The 17,126-nt window shown below is 39.1% G+C and overlaps 2 protein-coding genes across 2 annotated transcripts; both read right to left on the bottom strand.

The window, feature by feature from the left end:
- Positions 1-1,626: 1,626 nt before the first annotated feature.
- Positions 1,627-6,404, bottom strand: LOC310945753 (phospholipid phosphatase 1-like). Its single transcript, XM_083911959.1, has 6 exons — positions 6,059-6,404; positions 4,402-4,553; positions 4,031-4,311; positions 3,214-3,271; positions 2,806-2,982; positions 1,627-2,301 (listed from the first exon to the last, which is right to left on the bottom strand). Exons 1-6 carry the CDS (start codon positions 6,114-6,116, stop codon positions 2,176-2,178), a joined length of 852 nt encoding a protein of 283 aa, XP_083768085.1. The 5' UTR covers positions 6,117-6,404; the 3' UTR covers positions 1,627-2,175.
- Positions 6,405-9,824: 3,420 nt separating this feature from the next.
- On the bottom strand, positions 9,825-17,126 carry LOC310945946 (chondroitin sulfate N-acetylgalactosaminyltransferase 1-like; the record flags this gene model as incomplete). The annotated part of the gene is made up of 9 exons (XM_083912208.1): positions 9,825-10,108; positions 10,814-10,895; positions 10,999-11,093; positions 12,523-12,704; positions 14,258-14,359; positions 14,456-14,672; positions 15,853-16,031; positions 16,125-16,225; positions 16,764-17,126. The coding sequence occupies 9 exons, from the start codon at positions 17,124-17,126 to the stop codon at positions 9,825-9,827; spliced, it is 1,605 nt and encodes a 534-aa protein (XP_083768334.1).

The following is a 17,126-nucleotide window of genomic DNA, read 5'->3' as shown; positions in this document are numbered from 1 at the left end:
GTAGGCATTAATAGCACAAGTGCTGTTTGGGATTTTCCTAAATTGATAACATCAACACATTCCAAAAAATTAGAGGCCCATGCGTGACATTATTTCTTGCAGTTGAAAACAACTGAAGCTTAAAAAGGAACTGAAACTTAAAGAAAAAGTTACACGAAACAAAAGGGTGAAACGAGGGGTGCAGATCCCATGTCATTTTGGGGGGGACACAGAAGTGATTTTTTTTTTTGCCCATATGTAACTCAAAATGCAACCATAAATCACAACTTCTTAGAGGCCCTCTATATCATTTAAAAAGTACTGCACATGGAATAATTTACTGTGCTTACCTTTGTTGTTCATTTGTCCTAAACAACATGTCTACTCCCTCCAATTCTTCTCACCATCTTCCTTTTCTTGTGTATGGGACTACTTTATGCATGATTCACTGATATGGATGAATTTCAAATGATGAAGCCCTTTTTTAAAAGCCTGCTGATCATCAGCGTTCGTGTAAGAAACTACCCGTTCATTTGTGTTGTAGTGGAGGAGACCAGAGTTGGTATGTGGCGTTAGAAATATATTTGTCAAACATTATTTGTTCCACCATTTCAAATATTTCTTTTTAGATGTGAATCTAAAAGTCTGAAGTCCTGTAGGCCTAATAATTAACCTTACAGTAGGCCTATATTTCTAAATCACTATGATTCAATTTGTTGTCCAATTCTTCTCAGTTTGACATGATTTCAGAGGCCAACTCCTGTCTTGTCTTAAATGTGTTTAACTCCCTTCCTGCTGTGCACCTACACACATATTGAGTGCTGTAGAATCACAACATCCCTGTTGTTACATACTTAAGTGGTCTTGCATGGAGCCTGTAGACATAAGTTGACACTGATAAATGATATGTGGGGTTTATTGCTGTCACTGTGTATTAAACTGAACCGAGCTCTTTCGGTCAGTGTAATAGGATTTAAACTCTAAAGCAGATCCTCAACTCAGACATTAGCGGCCCAAGATCAGCACCTGTCTGCTGCAGTTTCCTTTGGTGAAGACGAGCCAACCTCTTCCTGTTCTAAACAACGAGAATATGCATTGATAGTCTGCTTCTTACTGTAGTGCTTAACCTCCATATCACCGCCGGGATAACAAACAAACATGTTTTTCCATTGACATCCGAGGAGGTTGCTTTACATTTGCATGCTTGTGGTTTCTATGGTCTGTCTACACAGACAGTGAATGTCCCGCCCAAAGCAGTGTTTTTGTTTTCTTTCAGGTCAGCATTTCTCAGACAATCTGGTTACTGAATCACACTTTTGTTTGTTTCTCTTCCTTAAAGCCATGCATAAAGACAGATCAGCGATTCAGTGATGAATCTAAACTTCATTATAACTTCAGTATTAGCAGCTCCATTCACTTGCATTATAATCTGCACACAGGAATCATTTCCCTCCTTCGTAACACAGTAGCAAAACCAAGCTCTCTTTATTTGTCACACATTTTCTTCCAGTACTGCTCTAAGCAAAACTGTTTAAAGCCACTGCGTGGACAAAAAACAAAAAGAACGTCACACAAACTGTAAGAAAAAAAACAATGCATTGTATTTTTTCATGCATGAAATAAGGGACAATGACAGCAGGCAGCATAACATCAACATAAAATATATTATTTCTGAGTTCAGTTTCCATTTAAAGTTTAAGGACAGTCCAGGTTTTCTCATTCACAGGTGCCAGGCTCTCTACAAGCCTGCTTGCAGTGCGCACACAGACGCTCATTATATTCTGGGCAAAAGGAATTTCATTCATTCATGATGGCAACATCAGACCAATATACACTAGAAACCACATCTCCAACAAGCTCACACTGTAAAAAAAAGGATTTTTTTTCTAAAGTAAACCCACCCCAAAACTATCATGATGGATTTACCCAAGACCTCTGAGGAAAGTTCTGCTTCTTTAAACCTCAGTAAAGTGCAAGAACTGTCTTCTGTAGTGCACTTTTCTTTCTTTAATCAATGTTTACCGACCACACCAAAGGTAGCAGCTAAAGCCTGCAGCGTCTGCTCCACGTCTGTGTTGACGAAATGCACAAAACCAGCCCACAGGTAATATCAAACACTTGCAGTTCCTTGATGTGTTTTCAGTCCTCTGTGAAGGGATAAAGGCTCTGAAGATTATTGTCTCTGGGGCCTCAGATTCAGCCAGTGCTTCCATAGTGGTTCCCATTAGAAGGGTTTTCCTGTAAACTGGTGTGCGAGGCTTCTTCCTCCTGAGACACTACGGGTTCCACGGGCTGTTGAAAGAAATTAGACACGCAGACCACCTGCAGAAAAACAAGCAACACAATTAAATCACGTTCTAATGTATTGTTCTAATTGTACTATGAAGATGATAACATTATTAAAGTAGACTAGACTTCCTGCTAATATTCTCTTTAAATGTATCTCTGTATAAAATGCCTTTTTAAATATTTCATATTTACCTGTTCAATGGATTATTTATTCATCATTTTAATGATATAGTACTTTTACGTCTTCAACCTCACTGACTCACTAAGTCATTAGAAATGTATTGTTCAAACCTGCAGAACTTTGTTTTTAAATTCTAGTGGAGATCCAAAAGATGACTTACATTTGATTTGAATGGCAGGAGCCATAAAAAAACCTCAGTCTTGGGTTTAGTATGACACTGTTAGACAGTGTGTTATAAGATGCATTTTCTAACCTTAAAGCTCCTTAAGGGAAACTGACATTTACAATTGCATATTGTGATAGCACTGCATAAAAATACATTATGCCTTGCTTTGACCTTTCCTTTTCAAACTTACTGTGAGAGTAGCCACTAAACCTCCTTGCAGGAGGCCAGTGAGCACATCGCTCCAGTGATGTTTGTAGTCTGACACCCGGGATAGACCCACATACACAGCAGTGGCAATCAGGAAGAATTGGATGGTAGGACGCAAAAGCCTCGACCATTCTGACGTCAGTCTAGCTTGAATGTACAGCTACAGGAGGAAGAAAAAAATGATTAAATGTTATTATTTAAGTAGTTTTGATGATGAAATAGACAAGTTTAAGTAGTTTTAGGGGTACATTTGACTAAGTTAACATAAGAAGCCAGATATGGAGAGTAAAACAGATCAAGCAAAGCTATTTATTAGAATAACATTGTTTTTAGTATTTCTAGCACACATTTAGTGTATGAATAGTTTCTGAAGTAGAAATGATGTACTTACTACAAGGAACAGCATGCAGTACATAGAGAAGGATGAATGACCAGAATAGAAAGACAGTCTGCAAAAGATAAACAAAAGAGATACTGAATTAAATTAGGCTCCATCAGAACATCATCAGCATCGTCTATTAAAGCATGAGCACACGCGCATCAACATTCATTAAGTAGGGCCATGAAATTAGGCAATACCCCCAAAACTGGCATTTTTCATTATATATTATTCAACTGCAGATGAATTATACTTAATTTATTCATCATTTCTAAAGGATCAGTTTTTCAAGTTGCAAAGAGCATGTCTTAGACTGTGAAAGCAGGTGTATAATGTCTGCTGTGGGGAGTAACTGCTGATGTCATCAGGGTCGCTGAGACTACACTTTTTTAAGAAAAGACTAAACGGGCACCACAGCGTTTGAAAGACGTGGACGTCTATCAGGCAGGGATTGTCTTACAAAAATACTCTAACTCACACTTTACAGTTAATTATTAATGTTGGTGTATAATATAGTATTTAGTGCCTCTTTGAAATGGCTCATTTGTAAATAGTAGATGTTTATAATGCATGTACTATTCTAGATTTTTAATATTTTTTAAGTTATTCATGCATCTGTCCTTGTACTCCTGGTGTTGTGCCATTAAAATTACGCAGTAAAGATCAATAAAGTGATCATGTCTTATTGAATTGCATTGTGGAAAGTGTATGATTGAGAGATTCTCCCAGTGAGACTCTGCTATAACACATTGTTGATAAGATTTACTCAAAGGAAATGAAATATGTATTCTAAAAAAAGAAGCATTTAATCCATGTTCAGGACCATTACCTGGCCTCGTCGACCAGAAACTTGTCTCCAGTGCAGGTGAAGTTCTGGATGTATCCGCCAGCTTTGCAGTTGATGGTGCTCCAGGCCGGTTTGCATACAGCCAGGAAGTTTGGCCGCAGTCGACCGATGGAGTACTTGGCTATGTCCGTCAGAGACTGGTTAGCAGCAGCTCCGAACACATAGCTCCCCACTGCTTTGTACACGCACGCCATATACTTGGTCCCCAAAGACTGGTTCTTGATGCGATACAAGTAAACAGAAAGGCACTCGCCACACACAATCTGCAACAGAAGAGATGAATCAATAAATAACCTAAACAATTGAGGTTTAAAGGTCAGAGGTCTTATGGAAGAAGACGACTGTTGACTCACAATTATCAGTGTGAAGGGGATCATGACTCCCCCAAGCAGCTGGTAGGATATGGTGTCCTCTTTGAGAGGGTATCTGATGGACTCATCGTTACAGAAGAAACCCCGTTTGAAAGGGTTGTGTTGAGGGGTGAGGATAAAAAACGGAAGTCCAGCTGTTAAAATGAAGGAAGAATCAGATAATAAGTATTAATTCTACCTTTTTTGTCAGTTTGTCTTACGTCGTTTATCATCAAAATGAGCATCCCGTTTACGAGCAGGCTGCAAACGCTCATGTGACTCGGAGTTATGAGCCACTGTTGATATTACACAATGCTAATTATCTAACAATTTTGTTACAGTGAACATGACATGGTGGCATCACACAGGCGTTTCCCCTGATGAAAAGGAAGCCGGTGACTTTTGTGGGTTTCATGTAGCTGCAAGGAAAATATTTCACTATGTTCAAGTTTCACAATAACTGAATTAAACGATTGAGGCGTTGAGTAATAACAAAAGAATATTGCAAAAGAATGAGCTCAGCTGAGGAGCCTTATTGTGGTATTTATCTGGAACAAAAACACATAAAACAAGCTTTGGCTTGCTTTGGTATTACAAAACTCCCCATCATTCATTTAAACCTACTGCGGGGCAAATTACATCTGACTACTGTCTAGTCAATGCTGCTGACACATTGATGCATCAGTAATAATGATCAAATAAGATATTATTTCTGCATACTTTTTAGACTTTAATTGCATTTTACTTATAAATTATAATACTTCTATAATTATACTTTAGTACACAGACATCTACTTGAGTACTTTAATATTGCAGTATTTCTACTCATGTAAAGGATTTTAATACTTTTTCTGACAATTATCATTATTATTATTGCAATACTTATTTTAAAGGAATGGCCTGAATACTGTAGAAAATGGAGTTTACAAAGCATAAAATAGAGACTTATAATTAACTTGCTTTAGATTTGAACTTTGTACCGAAGACATGGGTCTGGAAAGAAAAGATTACAGTACTCTCCAGTTTCCAAAACAAAATGAGAGGATTGGTGCACAGTCAGCAGCACACAGTCCACAACAAGACACCAACTAAGCAACGTGTGCCGATTCATCAGAGGGAAAGAATCCTGTGTGAGTCAAGTTACCTCTCTGTCTGGCAGCTAAAACTGAACAGCACAAAGGTTGTTTTTTACTTTATTTTGAAAGCATTATGGTCAGTTTCATTTTGCAGTTTCGTAGATCACCTCTGTGCTGTGATTACATTACAAACACTGAGCTAAAAATACAGATTTGCTTGGAAAAATGACACACAGGGTGGGACTTTGTTGCCATTTTTTTTTCCATCTTCCTGCCTGGCTCCATAAAACCTCAAGCCTCACAGTGTGTGTGTGTGTGTGTGTGTGCGTGTGTGTGTGTGTGTGTGTGTGTGTGTGTGTGTGTGTGTGTGTGTGTGTGTGTGTGTGTGTGTGTGTGTGTGTGCTGTATGACGTGTATGCAAATCATTTGATTTGATTAAAACAACCATTTATTATAATATGTATCTACCATAATAATTGTTGTAGGGCTTTAATGACAAAGAAAGTCCACTTTTAACGAGCACTGATTCTTTAAAACGGATTAAAAGGCTGGTTTAACAGACAGAGTGGGTTATATTTACATACCGAGGATTAGACAGATAATGTCCAGCACGATGAGGGGGATCCCTGCAGCTTCAAACATGTTGCGTCTCCTTCTTCTGGTCTCTGTCTTTGTAAGAAATGCCCGGTCCTGGGTGTCCCGGCTGCTTTTAGGCGACACGAGACGCAGACTATCTGCCGCACATGTGTCGCTATTCCAGCACAAAATCGGGATTGACCGAGAAGTTAAAACTACCGGGGGATTAAAAATAAAATACAAATATATGCTACTCTAAAAAAACCTAAAAAAAACCCCCACTGAACTAAAAGTCTAAATCTAATCTAACACAACACACACACGTGAAGCCGCTCACCCTCTTAACTGCTCACAAATCATCATAACACTGCGGGATGTTCAGCTCATAATACCGTCCTGTCCTGTCCTCTCGTGAGACCGATGAGAAACTTTACCGGTGAGGGACGCGCGCTCGCCTGCCGTTGTGATTAATGCTGCCTTCACGTACAGCTGGGAAAATAAGGAAATGGTGAGTTCAGGTCATACAGTCTATGGCGCAAATGCAGCGGGCAAAATGTAATGCGTGTGTGTGTGTGTGTGTGTGTGTGTGTGTGTGTGTGTGTGTGTGTGTGTGTGTGTGTGTGCGCGCGTGTGTGTGAGAGAGTTAGTTGTTGTCATTTAACACATTTTATTTAACAATTTCACATATGCAGGAATTTAAACATGTACGCTACTCAATAAACCTGGTGATACATACATTTCAGTAAAAAAATATATACATTTATATATAAATATAAATGAATATTAATCTTCTATAAAACAAATTAAAAAGTTAGACAGTTTTAATACGTTTTTTAGAGTTCATACATTTGAGAGACTTTAGATAATTCTGAAATTCAATTTGGAAAGCGATGAAACCTGGGATAGTTTTTTTGACTTTTCATCCGTCCAAATACAATTCACCATATAAGAAGTAAAAAATTAAGTCAACAATAGATTCAATGTTATATGCCTCATGTTCAAAATACAAAGTTACATCTCTACATTCATTTCTGATGTTACAGTTCATCTTACAAACTCTGGGCTGCTGGGTTGTGACGTAAAGTGGGCGGGGAGAGTTTGGTAAAAAAAGGAAAGTGCATTCATCACAATAATGATGAATAAAGGTGTACTGGTATACCTTTTATACTAAAAGATGACAATTAACATGAAAGGTCGTGTGCAAGGAGATGTTCAAACAAATTAAATTAATAATGACTAGATACAGTTAATTAAGATGTGTACCTTAATAAGGGCTCAACAGCTCAATCATGCTGTTGATTGATTTCTAATCATAAATTATAATAAATTATCTGATAAATGTGTTTTTCCCTGATTTCTATTTGATTTGATTACAATTATACTCCCCAGTGAGTTGTCTTGGTTTATGTTTTTTTCTTTATAAGAAAAATAAGTTTGTAAAGGTAGGGCTTTTAATTTTCATTAGAATAATGTATATACTACTTGGTTGCTTAACGTATAATGAAGCACATATCATTTGTTGATGATATTTACTAAAGTTATAGTATACAAAGTGTACAATAGGCTAGTATATAATGAAAATACTGAAGCAAACTAGACCTACAAGTAGACTACCTCGAAATGGGATTAAAGTAGTCCAGCTATTAGGGAAATGTAAACTGTAGACCAGACCGCCACTGGTGTGAGCTAAAGTTATTGATTACTGTCTGTCGTCTGGTCCCCCTGGTGATCAAAGCTCAAGCCCTGTTTGCCAAGTCAACAGAATGATGAGTATGAAATCTTTTTGTGTAGTTGGACAAACTCTTACATACCTGAAAACCTTTCTTCTTTTTTGTTCAAAAACTTAATCCACTACTTAAGTGCAATAGTTTAATCGTACTGCTAATTTCTGCTAATGTCATTTTATCCACTGGATAAAACACAATGCCATATACGGTCATATTTTATCTTTATGTATCTATATTTATCCTCTATACATTTCTATTCACTTAACTTATTTGATTTCATTTTCTGTGAACTCTATTTTAATTGTATTCTTAGTTCTACTTTATATATATTTAGCTAATCGTTTTTTGTTTACTGTCTATTGTTTACTTTCTTTATTTAACTAAGATTTTATTGTTTACAGTTTACTTTCTATATTTATTTAGCCAAGAGTTTATTGTTTATCTTATACAGTATATTTTTACACCACCTTATTTTAAGTGTTTTGTAAGCTGCTGGAAATTCAATTTTCCTTCCGGGAGTCATCCCAAAGGGATCAATAAAGAGAAGAGTCTCTAACTGAGTTTAACTTTATATGGAAAGGTTCGAGGTGTACCTGAATGCAGCACAGGGCAGGGAAGCGGTACTGAGAGTTACGAGCCTATCGCGTGCCTGTGTAGACGCTACGACAGCCGTCGGCCGATACAGAGCTGCTCCTCCCTCTGCGCCTGCAGAGGTAATGAGGTGACATCAGTATCACTATTAATAGAAGAGACTTTACTGTCTCCTCATCACTGCACCACATGGGTCAGATATGCAGCCTAGTGGGGAAGTGATTGAATTGAATTGAATTGAATTGAATTGAATTGAATTATTGATACAACTTATCGAGGTGGATGCTATGATGAACACCATTTTAATGAAGTCACTATGACTTTATGTGATTAGTTCACATCATCAATTAAAGAATGTTAAAGCGTAACTCCGGCGTATATGTATTTTCACGTCGAAAGAAACCGTGGGTTCGATATTCGCCAGAGTTACACTTTAACTCACTCACTCACACTTCATACACTAATTGATAGTAGTTTCATTCCACTTACAAAAATGTTTATTTCAGGGCTTATTTTAGTATTTTTATTTGCTCAAATGTAATACCAAAATGTAGTGCACACAGGACACACCTATTCATGGATTTTCTGTTTCATATAGATATTTATATGGAAAATTGGTATGTTTTTCTCAGTAACTGTCATGCAATGTGACCCAGCTTCTCAAATTTATGCTATTATGTTGTATCTTATTGATGTAAAAAAAGGTATTACTACACAGGATACACATCTTCATGTTGGATTTAAGAGTTTATTTTATTTTATATTTATTGCATGGAAGTTATTAAAAATCTATTAAAGATATTAATATTAATATGAATACAGTTATAGTGACTTAATAATTGATGAGCAACATGAATGTATGAGACACCCTGCATTTATCCATGTATCAAATCATAATGAGCCATGCATAAGCATTACATATGATTTGTACCCTTATTATAAAGTGTTTCCAGAATATAACACAAACGTATCTCACTCTTGAGTTCACTGTCAGCCTAGAAAGAGAGATTTATTATTTGCATTTTGCACAACAGAAATGAATAAGAAAGATGCAAGAAATTATATTTGTATTTCATGTTATTGATCATGTTTTTTCCCTTGTAATATTACTGAGTGATATGAATTGTGTGGGGGATTTTTGCTGCTTAGAGGGGGCATGACAGAAAAGGTTTGGGAACACTTGAGTAATTTCCCACATTCCCTGTGTGTCTTTTCTATGGAAAGAAAACATAAAGTACAAAAATAGATCACAAAGTTCATTCTTTCCTTCACATGAAAGATATCAGTCATTATTTGCACATTATTTGTTTGTGTGTTCAAGTGCACATTAGTCACAATCATCTTTTGTTTGAAGCTGAATAGTTAACGTAGGTCAACATAAATTATCATGAAAACCAGAACAAGAACATACAGTGCCTAATAAAACCACTGAAGCTCTATTATCATATTGTCCTCATCATCTCCCTCTGTTCATCTGCTTCTGGGAACTCAAATGAACCTCAATCTCTCGTTTGAAAAACAGCTCTCCCAGCTGACCGTGTGAGGCCTCGCTCATGGCTTTGGTCTGCATACACATCTTGTATTTGTCTGGAGGGAGCTCATCTGCACAGCTCTTCTCGTGCCACAAATGGAAAAGGCCCCGGGACGGAGAACGAATCACCATCAGCTTACTGTGAAGGTACTTCCTGTACAGGTGCACGTCCTCCAACCCCCAGCCTTTGATGTTACGGTCGAAACCACCTGCAAGGGAGTCGAGAAGTTTAGAAATGTACAGTGAGGCAATTAGAATCAGAAGACGCATATAACTTAAAGGGGACATATTATGAAAACTCACTTTTTCAGTGCTTGTGCACATACATTTAGGTATCTGGAGTGACTGGGCTTTTTCAGGGGGTTGTCTTAAAGAGACAGTCACGAAACGCAGCATTTCAGACAGATGTATGATATTAAAGCATGTGAACATGTTCTCGAAGAAACCCAAAATACAAGTATAAACCTGAAAATTAGCATAATAGGTCCCCTTTACCTTTACAGTAGGTATGCTTGTTCAATGGTTGAATGTGGCAAAAAGAGAATTTGTGTTTCCTTGATGTGATGTATTTAAACAAGAAGGGGCATTAAGGCAGAGCGAGAGCATTCAAATGTGTAAACTTACAACATATCAGGGAGTGAAAGAGCTTTTTCAAAGTCAGAGAAAGAGTCAGGATGCTTAATAAAAGATAGTATTATTACTTGTTTATAGCTGTTAGCTGCGTAAAACTACTGTTGCAGCATTAGGGAATCACCAAAAAGACAGTGTCATCTATTAACAGAAAATACCCGAATTTTATATAAAAATACACCGAATGCTTTATTTTTATTGCTATACAGTATGTGTTATATTTAATTATATTACAAAACAAGCAAATAGGGAAGCTGTTCATAACACAAGTTTTTTTACATTACCTATGTTGAGGAAATCAGACCTGTACTGACAGGTCATGCCAAACCCAAAGTCTCTCCAGAATCCAGTTTCCTTCCTTAACACCTGAGACAATTAACAAATCATTTTTTTACATCCTTACAACAATTCATTATGATACATTCAAGTAAATGTAGCTGTTTGTATGTTAGTATTTATTTTTACTTACCAGTTGTTGTTGAACGGAGGGTAGAAGTGTCTGATTACTGTAGATAATAGATGGGTTGTACTGGCTGAAGAGCACTGGATAGTACACTTTCTTACCTAAGGAGAAAAACATTTAAAAAAAAAAGACAAAATGTCCAGTCACATACATTTGATAATGTGTCACATGTTCTACAAGTATGGCCCATAAAAAAGATAAACATCTGTCGGATTTAAAACACCAGCAATCTGCACCTGGCAGCCAGGAAGTGGTTTATTTTCATACTGAGAAGGTTTGACTGAAGGGAAAAGAAGAAGAAATGGTTAGCTAGCATGGTAGCTGTAGTGACAGCTCTGTAGTGACAGCTAGTGTTTGTGTAGGTGTGAGTGTGTGTGTCTGTGTGTCAGTGTGGCTGTGTGTGTATGTGTGAATGTGTGTATGAACGTATACATATTTGTGTATGTCTCTGTGCATGACTGTGGGGGTGGGAGGGTTGGGTTCTTTTAACTTTCTTCTCCTGATTTTATATGATGTTTCTCTTTTTCTGTACATCTCTGTAAGGCACTTTGCGTTACTTTTCTGTATGAAAAGCGCCATATAAATAAAGGTTGATGGTCAATAACAACGAGGGTAGAACAAAGACTGACCTCTGACTCATCTCAGTGCAGTGCACACATAGGGACAAAAAAAATCTTATGAATTATCATTTTAATTATGAGGTTGCCGCAAGTCCCCATATTTTTGAATGTTTTTGACAGCAGACATTAACGTATCCACAGTTAGTTTTCATGTTCTTTTTATTGTAGGTCATCTTTAATATTAGTATGCTTATGCTTATTCTCATTATTCCTGGCCCCATATGTAGGTATCATGAAGCTTCGATAAGGTGGGCTGGCTAAGCTCCATTTAGCTGTGCCGGCATGCTGCTTGTTACGTAGCGGCGAGGGCGGAAAACCTGCTGAAACCGAGGGAAGGCGGCAGGTGTGATGTTGACTCAAAGTGTCAGCAACTCTACGGTGAACTTTTTCACTTCTTGCTGGCAGAGACAGAACAGTACCTTTTATAGTCAGATGCAGCCACAGCAAGTAATGGGAAATCCTTTTTTTGTCTTGGAACATGTATCTTTTTACCTGCTGCACATATTCAAGTCAGAATAAGCAGCATGTGCAATTTTCTGTGCCAAATTGAAATGGAGGGGAACCCACTCAAACCAGCACTGTACAGGTGAGCTTTTTTTGGAGCCCACCCAATAGTTCATGGAGTTTGGTGACCTCACATAATCTGAGCAGAGGTCTAAACACCCAGAATTATTAAAAACTCATGCGTGGGTGTGCAGGGCCTGTACTTAATTCAATGAAACAGATGACAATATGGAGATAATATGACTTTAACAGAGCATGTTTAATGTTGTCATTATTTGCCTGCATTTATCTTTGTACAAACAGATTGCAATATGAATCAAGGCTGTTTAACATCTCTGGAAGATGTGGTGAATGCAAATATTGCATACTGTTCATGCAGAAATGTTTGATACATCCTCGCTCTCACCAGGTTCTGCGTTGAGACGACAGGAAGTGAAGAAGTCAGCAGTGAAGTGGATGTCAACATCACAGAAGAAGAGCAGGACATTCTGGCTTTGCCTCCACGCCCTGGCGCCCACGTCTAAGCCCCGACCACGAGAAAACTCCTCATTCAACTGGATCAAGGTGAAGCTCCTGAACCGAGTCTCTCTGCGGGAGAGAAGAAGATTAACATCACCTGTGTTTAATAGATAGTTTAATTAGACAGGTAATCTGATACATCCAAGTGTTTTAATTTAAATTGTTTAGTTGCTTACTCCAGGTAGGGAATGAGTCCTTACCCCAAGTGAAGGAGTTCAAGTACCTCATGATCATGTCCACGAGTAAGGGGACAATGGAGCGTGAGTTTGGCCGGAGAATCGGAGCAGCGGGGGCGGTGTTGCAGTCGCTCTACCGCACCGTTGTGAGGAAAAGAGAGCTGAGCCGGAAGGCAAAGCTCTCGATCTACCCGTCAATCTTCGTTCCTACCCTCACCTATGGTCATGAAAGCTGGGTCATGACCCAAAGAACGAGGTCGCGGGTACAAGCGGCCAAAATGGGTTTTCTCAGGAGGGCGGCTGGAGTCTCCCTTAGAGATAGGGTGAGAAGTTCAGCCATCCGTGAGGAACTCGGAGTAAAGCCGCTGCTCCTTAGCGTTGAAAGGAGCCAGTTGAGGTGGTTCGGGCATCTAGTAAGGATGCCCCCTCGGCGCCTCCCTAGGGAGGTGTTCTAGGCACGTCCAGCTGGGAGGAGGCCTCGGGGAAGACCCAGGACTAGGTGGAGAGATAACATCTCCACATTGGCCTGGGAACGCCTCGGGATCCCCCAGTTAGAGCTGGTTAATGTGGCCCGGGAAAGGGAAGTTTGGGGTCCCCTGCTAAAGCTGCTGCCCCTGCGACCCGACCCCGGATAAGCGGATGAAGATGAGATGAGATGAGATGAGATGTGACTGATGACTTTAGATTTGACATTAACATCAATGACTTGTGCTTTCACCTTGACTAGCTGTTTCGACCTGATATCCCCTGGATATCAACTACAAAATACTATGAATCAGTGCAGTCCAGCATGGAGACAACAAATGATACCTCAGATACCACCAAAAATGCATAGAGAAACATATGGTTCAGAAATAAAAAATTGAAAAAGCATTAATTTTTTCTTTAAATTTACTGTACTACCCATGGGTGACTTGAAGGGGGGATGCCATCCCCCTTGTTAGCAAAATGAGCAAAACCTCATCTCGCCTGTTAACCTGCCATCCCCTGGTAACAGAGAGAGTGCAGGGGCAGAGGGATGGTTTACTTGAATATGTTGTCTAGTCTGCCTGACTCGTTGATTTTTTATCTAATTGGGCATTGCAAGTTAGAATCTCTGGCCCGACCATGGCTCTGACACCTCAGTAGTCTAACTGTGTATTGATAAATCCATGGTACTTTCCATGGTGCTGAAGTAGCAGATAGATTTATAATTGGGAGTGTTTCTCTGAGTCTCGGCCTGGGTCCAAACCGGGTCCATCCCCACTGTTAAAAATTAACAAATCAACTTCTGTGTGTACTACTCTATTGTTACAAAACTGAAATAGCTTTAAATTTGGTGAAGGGTACATAATGATTTGTTTAGATGATTTGTCAAACAAGAAAACAGCTCAGAGATGAGAGGAAGATATTGTAGGAGAATATGTGACATTAAATGATGATAAAACTGTAAATTGACTACATTACCTGGTGGTCTGGTCCAGCATGGCTTTCACCTGGTCTATCTGGTCTCGACCAAAGTACACCACAGTCAGATGAACCCTGCCGTCCTGCTGGATGCACACTTCCCTGAACCAAAAATATAACACAAATTATACAAATAAACATGTGTTCAGCCCACTTCTTTACTCCTTTATAAGGTCCTGACACAATCCCAAATGATACCTGAAGTTGTTGATGAACTGCCTAAACGCGTCCGGCCTCTTAGAAAGAGGTACGATAATGTTGATGAGCATGGTGCGCGTGTCCACGCTCTCGCTCTTCACCTTCATCACGGGGCCAAACGGCCTGAAGAGCATGAGCTGTGTGAAGTCCCGCGGGCCTTCACCTTTAAACGTCAGCTCGTAAACCGTTCCTCTGTCCCTCTCTGTACGAGTCAACCCTGTGACAGAGACAGACAGCACATTATTTTACTGGGCCCCTATTTTTCCAATAACGTTGTAGAAAAAAACTGATATATGAAATTAATAACAAGGAAACTGAACACATTGCTTAATCGGTGCATTTTCAATTAAATAATTCCAATTAATAGCCTTAAAATTAATTCTGTCTCTGCCAAGCAGGTTAGTTGAATATGCAAAAGTCTGAATGTTGTCAATAGTTCAACATATATGAAAATAATAATTCTTTTTTTTACCATTAATTAAAAATGAATATATACTTACTTGGGTTTATAAAACCCAAATACGCTCAACAAAACAAACTAAGCTAAACGTACTCTCTCATATATATGCCTCTATTTTCCATATAAATAGTGCCAATTGACATAATCCCTTTTTTTTTCTTGGATATTTTCAGGAACTTGTGGAAAACAAAGTGTCAGCGATGTTTTAAAGATGTTATTTAAAGAGCACTTGTTTTGACCGAGGTTGAAGGGATGTTTTGAGATTGTACTATAGGTTTAATGGCAGCTATTATAAATACAATTACTCCAGATTTGAACACTTTCCCCCGAAGATAAAACTTTTGGAAGACACTTAACTAACTTAACTAACTTAACTAAGTAATGCCTGTTGTTGAAGTTCTTGATGAGTAAAAAGGACTTCACTATTTTCAAAACACATACACTATGTTTGAGGATATTTATTAAATATTGTTACCCAATGTGGATGCAAAGTATTTAATTGTGAAAACCTGCGATGTAGAAGCACAATAAAATAACCTTGTAACCTTGGAAAAGAAACACTGTGCTAGATTTGAACCTTGACCATTGCATATTTTACCCTTTTTACTTATTGCTGTTTCCTCTGGATGCTCTAGTTTCCTACCCTGGTCCCTGACCTCTGAATCGCTCACTGATGATTTAGATTCAAATAGGTCTTGGTGTTGTCCTCATCAAAGGCTGTTTCCCTGGTTGGAAAAACAACCAAGCAATAAGAAACTGAAAAAAAAATAGATTTGAAAGCTAAATTGCATGAGAGTGAGCATGGATGAGCTCTATGCAGCATCAATGTGCAGGCTGTCCACTTATACATGTTAAGCTTTTGACTGACACGCCCCCAGCTGTCCACAAAGATTAAACATGCAAAAAAGCTGAATGAATGAACTGAGATCTTTCTCACCCTCGATGAAGTCTGAAGGGGAGTATGCGTGCTTCCGTCTGGTGTTGTCTGTGTGTTGCTGAGGTCCGTTCAGGACGTGCAGAGCTGTTTCCACTGTGCTTATCATCTCGTCTCTGCGGTCCCTCCTCACAGGCCTCTCCTCTGGGTGCCTCGTCAGCCCCGTCTCCAGCTGGTAAACCCTGAGTGACATGACACCAAAAACACACTATGAAGAGGCATGGAGCTTGATAGGTCTACTGCTGTCCTTACTGATGAACGTCTGTCCCACTCACCTCCGCAGGGTGAAAGTGTCAAAAGGAATCACTGCATATTCGCTGGGCAGCTTTACACCTGAGTTTACCTCCGCCTGGTGCAGCTGTGAGCGTAGGAACGCCTGGAAGACATGATGTAACATTTACAACTGCATCTAAAATGTCAGATTTAATTTATCTCATCAGCACACATTACTCCTGCATATGGATGGATTACTGAACAGTCCTTACAGGAAATGTTAGGAAATGACTATACACAGACAGAAAAAGACTACAAAGAGACACAAAACAGCTACAAAGAGACAAAAAGAGCTACAAGGAGACAATAAACAACCACAAAGAGACACAAAATGATTTCAAAGACGCACAAAATGACTACATAGAGACACAAAATTATCATGAAGTGACACAAAGCAGCTACAAGTAGACATTAAACAACCTTAAAAGGGAGAAATTATCACAAAGTGACACAAAATAACTATGCAGAAGCACAACTACAAAGAGACAGCAAATGACTTCAGAGAGACACAAACTAATACATATAGACACAAAACCAACAACTTTTGCATGTCTGTACCCAGTTTGCCCATTGTTTCTTTATCCACCCCATGCTCCTGCATCTATTCTGCATCCATACCATCCTGTATCAGGTTTACCTACCTTCAGGTCAGTCTGTGTTGGGGTTTTGTGCAGACTCTCCAGGCCCTGAGGCAGAATCCCTCTTGTTTTAGCTTTTTCCAGGGACTCCTGAAGCTGCTGCGTCCTCTCCTGGAGAGCCTCCTTCAGTTGGGCTATCTGTTTTGTCAGGCTGTTGATGTAATGTCTGTGAGAGTCCTCCCTCTCCTGCAACAAAACCATGTATCCCTCCTTACTGGTGGCTCCTCCAGACCACAGCAGAGACTGCTGGCTGTTGTGAGACGCGGGTTTACAGGCGAGGAGGTAGAACAGGGACAGACAGCAGCAGAGGCCCAGCACAATGAGGCCGACCCGGGCCAACAGGGCTAAAAGCCACCGTTTAAACAT

The sequence above is a fragment of the Echiichthys vipera genome, assembly GCF_963691815.1.
Source record: "Echiichthys vipera genome assembly, chromosome: 4".
NCBI lineage: Eukaryota > Metazoa > Chordata > Actinopteri > Perciformes > Trachinidae > Echiichthys > Echiichthys vipera.
This window is presented reverse-complemented; position numbering and strand designations above follow the sequence as displayed.